The following is a 6,668-nucleotide window of genomic DNA, read 5'->3' as shown; positions in this document are numbered from 1 at the left end:
ATTTTTTTAAAAAAACCAACACGAACAACTAAAGTTAAGATTTAATAAAAGTGCATATACTCAAATTGAACATTTGAAATTTGAAAGTATTAGACTAAAAATATATTTTAATACACATTTTATAAAAAGAAAAAAAAAGTGTTGTAATCTCAATTTTTGAAAACTCGGTATATAGTCGCGATATCGTTCTAAACCATCGTTTTACTTTTCCCGTTTCTTCTCAAATTGTAAGGAGATGCCTCAGTCAGACATCTGATGTAAGCAATGACGGAGCGACTTTCGCTGTTTGCCGAACAACTCTCGTCCATGGGATTGCCGTTTCCGTCGTCGCTGAATCCAATTTCGTTCCACCTTCCGACGTATCGTTCTTTCGCTTTCCCCGTCGTCGATGCACCGAAATTCAGTTCTGTTTTCTCAATGCCTTCGCAGGAGAAATGGAGTCATTTCCACCGACCAACGGTATCATCTTCACTAAGAAATTTGGGAATCAGGAACAGAAATATCAAAGCTCGATTCAGCTCTCGGAACAATCCGAATTCCACTCCCCATACCTCCAATGGCGACTCGGATTCTCCCGCTAAAATGAAGTTTATAGTAGTAAGCTCTTTAATTGCCGTGTCACTAGGAATCGCGAATCGTGTTCTGTATAAGCTTGCTCTCGTCCCATTGAAGGAATATCCATTCTTCTTAGCTCAATTGACTACGTTCGGGCAAGTTATTCATGCTTTGCCTTGATATTTATTATTTAATTTTTACTTTTGTAGTATGTTGTGATGCATTTACTGCTTTTAAGTTGTGTGTTTATGCATCTTGCTGACGAACATTTGGAATTTTTGTTTTGTAATACTTGGGAGCAGATATGTTATGGTGTATTTTAGTATATTATATCTGCGGCGTCGGGCAGACATTGTTACTGAAGAAATGCTATCGCTTCCAAAATCGCGATTCATAGCCATAGGTTTTCTTGAAGCGCTTGGAATTGCAACAGGGATGATTGCTGCAGGTATCAAAATTATACATTACTTTAGATTTGGTGGGCGGATAGAATTTTCTAGCTTTGGCGGCTGTTTGATACATTTTCATGTCGTGGCGCGTCCTTATGTATGATAATTGTAATTGTTTGTAATTCAATTCCCGGAATGTCACTTTGCTTTTTTTTAACACCTCAATCAGAGTAGGATAGGAACAGTGAGATGTAAAAAATTGTGAGAATTAAGCTGGTTTGAAAAAGAAAAAAATGACACCAATTCAAGATTTGAATTTGCGTTTAGAACTCATACTGAATGCTATGCATCATTTACAGCTTCGCTTCCCGGTCCAGCAATACCTATACTCAGTCAGGTATCTCTTCTTACCGTTCTTTCTCCCAAAGTTCTTAACTGGAAAAAAAACAAAAACTTATTTTCCACTGTACTTGCTGGATTAAATATTTGGTCTGTCAGTGTTTTTATTGTACTTTATGATATGTGCTTACCAACTTGAAGTCTTGAACTTGATGACTATAATTACAACCCTCCGATCAAGTTTATGAATCTCATCTCCATTGGCTCTCTCATTTTCTCAAGCTTCTTTCAATATTTCCATAGATTTAAATTTGGGTATATGAACATATAGTTTTAGTGCAACTACTTTGTTTTTTTTTAAATTGAAAAAAAAGGAAATGATACTTTTCATGGAAATAAGGAAAAGAGACTAATGCTCAAAATACAAAGAAACATCCAAAAAAGAAAAAAAAAACAGAAAATACTCAACTACAAAACTTAAAACATAATAACTAGGCTGGAAAAATAATGCATTTTAATTTAAGCTTAAATCCTAAATGGAGAAGTCAGCAAAAGATTTAGAAAGGGAACACCTAGAGGAGGCATTAATCCAAGCGGCTTCGAAACGATCTATCCATGTGAGAGAATTTTCTTGAAAAACTCTATGATTCCTCGCAAACCATACTTCGACAGGTAAGATTTTAACTGCATTTGACCATAACAATTGAGAATTAGGCTTTAAATTATGCCCAACCAAAAGCTGAACAATATTGTCATTGAATATTTCACCAAACACCCAATTAATATGAAAAATGGAAAACAAACGCTTCCCAACACGGCCTGGCATGGCACTCAGAAAATAGATGTTGCAGCGCTTCACTATCAGTCAAACAAAGTGGACAAATGGAGGGAGACAGATAGTGAGAAGGTAGTTTCCTTTGAAGAGTGGAGGAGGAATTTAACTTTCCAAAGATCATAATCCATATAAGGATATTAACTCGTCTGGGACTCTTTGACTTCCACAAACCTTTAAAAACCAACATATTCATAGGATTGGAAACAACCAAATACTTAAATATGGAGTTGACTGAAAATTTCCCGGCAGACTCCAAAGGCCAGATTCAACAATCTGGATAATCACTCTTTTATCTGTCAAAGACCTTAATAGCATCTGAAACTCAGAAATTTATTCCTCTTTCAACGACCTATGGAAAGTAACAACCCATGATAAAGTGTTGTCATCCCAATGGTCTAAAACTGAACCATAGGGAAGAAGTGCAATTTGAAATAAACCTGGAATACTGAACTTCAGAGGCAAGTTATCGAGAAGAAATTGTGCTACCAAATTTGACGATATGCCCTTAATGGCCTGTTATCTCTAGGTAGTGATAATCAATTCTATGATCCCCGTCTTTCTAATACACATGAAAAACACACGGAAGGATGTTCATGCTGAACTGATGTGTTCCCGATTTCTTTTTCACATCTCATATTGGCACCTTCTTGTAATAATATAACTTTTTTGCAGACTTTTTTAGTTTGGCAGCTTGTATTTTCTGCCATTTTGCTAGGTAGAAGGTACTCATGGAATCAAATTGCTGGTTGTGTTATTGTAACTACTGGTGTAGCAGTGGCTGTTGGAAGGTATCGCTTGTTTATTCAGAATATACATTTGGGCATTTAATACTCTGCTTCTAACCAGCTTGAGTGCTTGATAATAGGACCCATTATTCACTTTAAAGTAATTTAATATCTGGTTGTGTTTAAGAAATCAGACAAGATTTTGGGGAATGTTCAAAGACTTGGTGCTCAATTCTAAAGGCTTCTTTTTGTCAACTGCAGACTCCATGTCAAAAAGGAAGCTAGAGACTTCTTTAGTTAAACACTTTCACGTCCCTGTTCTAGAATTTATGGTTGAAATAAGTAGGGAAGGTTTATAGATAATGTAAGGAGTGGGATACTTTTTAAGATTTTATTTTTTTTGGGGTCTCTCTTTGGAGCTTATTAATCCAACAGTTCCTTCGTTGCTCCATTTATCAGTTCCAGCGGGATTTTTTTGTTTGGGGTAATTTTTTTTGTTGTTTTGTCCTTTATTACTGTCCATGAAATATTTGCTTCTCCACTTCAGAATATTGTTAATTTATTCGGAAACCTACTTGCAAATAGCAAAATGTAATCTTGCTTTCCATCTTCCGCTTCCTATGCTTTTGAAGAACATGTTAATAAGTTTTTTCAGACATGAAACTTAGGATCTCAACAGTGATATGTGTCTTCCGTTATTTTAGTGGCTCTAATGCAGGCCAAATGCTGTCTGGAGTTGCACCTTTATGGCCAGTATTAATGGTAGCTTCTAGCGCTTGTCAAGCTGGTGCATCAATTATGAAGGTTACCATGGTCATTGACGTAAAATAATTGACTTGGTATACCAAATATGAATGGACGTTGACTTTGTTTTTCTGAACAGGAGTTTATTTTCATTGATGCTGCAGCCCGTCTCCATGTATGACAATCTCTGCTATATTTTCAAATTAGTAGCTGTTTGAGCATTTCATTTCTTTGGTATATGTATTTGGTGCTAAATATTTGTGCATTTGTTTTCCCTAATACATTTAACTCTTTTGGCTTGTAGGGGAAGTCACTAGACATTTTTGTGGTCAATTCTTTTGGATCTGGATTTCAGGTTAGAATTTTACAAAGTCATCTTGAATTTCTTTAAGTTTACTTGCCTGGCCAGGTCAGTTATGTGTATATATTCAAGTACCGATTGCAACAACCACATAGTAATCATGTTTTCCATTGTTTTAGATCACGTTCAACAGAATTGCTGTAGGTTTATGGATAAATTCGCTTCTTGAAATCTCATATTCTGGTCTATTTATTATTGAGTTTTAACAGTTGACACTCGGCACAGGCACTTTTTGTACTTCTCTTTCTACCATTTCTTTCGAACTTGAAAGGCATACCTATAGCCAAACTTCCCTCATATCTGATGCATGGTGCGGGTTGTTTTCTCAATATTGGTGCTGCAAGACCAGGCAAGCTCTTGCAACCTTATCGGCAATTATTACATGCTTTGCAATGCAAATATCATTTTGATTTGTCATGGATACTACTTATGATTGGTGTTTTATTCAACAATGGATATGATGTGTTACTTGTATAATTAGAACATTTATTAAGCGTACGAAATGAAGAGATCCATTATAGTTCCTTAGCTCTAATGTGAGCACACAGTTAATTGGTAACTCGAAACCTTAACTATAACTCCATAGTAAAAATGAATCTAAACGCAAAGAAGCTTCCTTATATTGATGGTTTCAATTTTTTGCACTTCAGTGTTGTACGAATATTTTGTAGCTGTATAGCAGAATTTGCTTGCCTTTATTAATATCAAGCAGTACTTGAGTAGCTACTTGACAAAGGTGAACAACCCCTAATCTTTGTTGTCGTGAAGGCTTCTTAGAAAAGTACGGTGACATTTGAAATTAATCAAGGAACTATAGTTAAAAATGATAATTGGTATGCTGACTAAATACAGAATGAACATTTCACAGTTTGATTTAGCAGGAAACATTGACAGGGGAACGTTTCGCATTATAGGGATCTCTATCAGCAAGATCATGATAATTTTCTTATTTCTTACACATGCTCGTTCTTTCTCTAGATTTCATCAGATGCAGAAAATTGCATTATCTTGACATGGACATATCCAAATCTGAGAATGATCTGTTAATTATCATCCCCGGTCTCGTCTCTCTTCCATTCCATGGGGAGAGTCTCGGCCATTTGTGTTAACATGAATCGATTCCGCAGTGTCATGAATTAGCTTCTTCGACTCATAATGGAAATTTGGGTTTTTCATTTGAAAAGTAAAACGCTAACCCAAAATTGATGACCATATATGATATATTTTGAATGCAGGTTGTGAAGGGGCTCCATTGCTTCCACTGCTTTACGTGATCACAAATTTGTCCTTCAATATAACTGTGCTCAGCGTAGTAAAGAAATCTTCAGCAGTTGTTGCTTCTCTTGTTGTGATGCTTTCAGGTTCTTTTCTTTTCTGAGAATATATGAACGAAGGTTATGTTCACTGCTCCTTAACTAAAATTGGATTTTTTTTATTATTCATAATTCAAAGAATATTGTTAACTAGTTTATTAGAACATATTTAAATGAACCCCACTTTTCATACTACGATTGACTATGTTTACTGGGAAGTTAACTTGGCTTAATATTAGACGATGCTATATTGTATGTATGATTTAAAGGTTTGGTCTTGTTGGCTTTATGCAGTGCCAGTTTCAATTTATATTCTATCACTTCCATTGCCATATCTACCTCAAGGCGCAAGCTTAAGCCCCCTCTTTCTCACTGGGAGTTTAATGCTTGTGTTGGGTCTTGCTTTTTATTACATTCCTCAGCCTTCAAATTTAGACGCCAAAATTGATTGATGATACTGTACATTGACTCGGCTCGGCTGGTAGCATCAGAGTGGTGGCTTGACACCGCACTCATTTTGTAATTTAGAAATTGTAAGAATTAGGTCAGAATACCATTTTGAATGTGGAAATTATTACATTATTATTTAATAATTTTGATAAAAAAATATTTATATGGCTAATTTTAAGATTTTTTTGAACGTACAGTAACTGAAATGAAATTCATAGTACGATGATCAAAATGATATTCTAATCTAAAGGTTATTATAGGAAATTAGTATAAGAATCAAAGATTGATATATTCCACTGAATTCTAGCTATTATAGTTGTTACTAAGTCGTGGAAGTTGGATAATATTACAAGTAAGGGAGTGTTTGGCACACCAATATGGATTGAATTGGGTTGGTAAAAATTACCAACTCAATGTTTGTTCCACCAATTTTAAATGTTGATGGAGTTGAGTTGATTTTTTACCAACTCACTCCAATTCACCCCAATTCTCTTCCTGTCTATAATGTTTTCAATGGTTCCATTCATCGGCCACCATCGGGAGCTATTGCTATCACACTCCGATGACTACCTTCGTTGGCCAACTCTGGTTACCAACTCTAAGCTCCGACAACCACCTTAGACGATAACTCTAACAAAGGCCATCTTCGATGATCAATTTCAGTGAACACCTTTGTCAACCAACACTAACATTCACCTCAGACGACTAACTTCGGTGAATACCACATCTAACGAGACCCTTAATGACAACCCTATTTAGTCTTGGTGTTTCGATCTAATTCATTCCAAAGCTTTGAAGATATGTTGTAATATGTTTGATTTTAATTTTATTTGTATTTTACTTTATTATAATCTAACTATAGTTTGTTAACTTATTTGTAGGGTCCAAATTAGTTGCACAATTCCTCTACTAATTAGTTTGAGTTCATTAATTTTAATTTCTAAGTTTGGAGTATAC

The 6,668-nt window shown here is 35.3% G+C and overlaps 1 protein-coding gene across 1 annotated transcript; it reads left to right on the top strand.

Annotated features, from left to right (window-relative positions):
• Nucleotides 1–264: 264 nt before the first annotated feature.
• LOC120075743 (protein CLT2, chloroplastic) lies at nt 265–5,889 on the top strand. The gene is made up of 10 exons (XM_039029384.1): nt 265–710; nt 858–1,003; nt 1,304–1,341; nt 2,791–2,906; nt 3,548–3,647; nt 3,727–3,762; nt 3,892–3,942; nt 4,174–4,297; nt 5,184–5,309; nt 5,556–5,889. Exons 1-10 carry the CDS (start codon nt 265–267, stop codon nt 5,711–5,713), a joined length of 1,341 nt encoding a protein of 446 aa, XP_038885312.1. The 3' UTR covers nt 5,714–5,889.
• The last annotated feature ends 779 nt before the right edge of the window (nt 5,890–6,668 follow it).

Source organism: Benincasa hispida, chromosome 4, assembly GCF_009727055.1.
Source record: "Benincasa hispida cultivar B227 chromosome 4, ASM972705v1, whole genome shotgun sequence".
Taxonomy (NCBI): domain Eukaryota; kingdom Viridiplantae; phylum Streptophyta; class Magnoliopsida; order Cucurbitales; family Cucurbitaceae; genus Benincasa; species Benincasa hispida.
The sequence above is the reverse complement of the archived record's forward strand: the minus strand, read 5'-3'. Positions and strand labels throughout refer to the sequence as shown.

Coding starts and splice junctions, on each gene's coding strand:
- LOC120075743 (XM_039029384.1), top strand. CDS start 265: ATGACGGAGCGACTTTCGCTGTTTGCCGAACAACTCTCGTCCATGGGA. Junction 4,298..5,183: donor TATTGGTGCTGCAAGACCAG/GCAAGCTCTTGC, acceptor TTTTGAATGCAG/GTTGTGAAGGGGCTCCATTG. Junction 5,310..5,555: donor TCTTGTTGTGATGCTTTCAG/GTTCTTTTCTTT, acceptor GGCTTTATGCAG/TGCCAGTTTCAATTTATATT.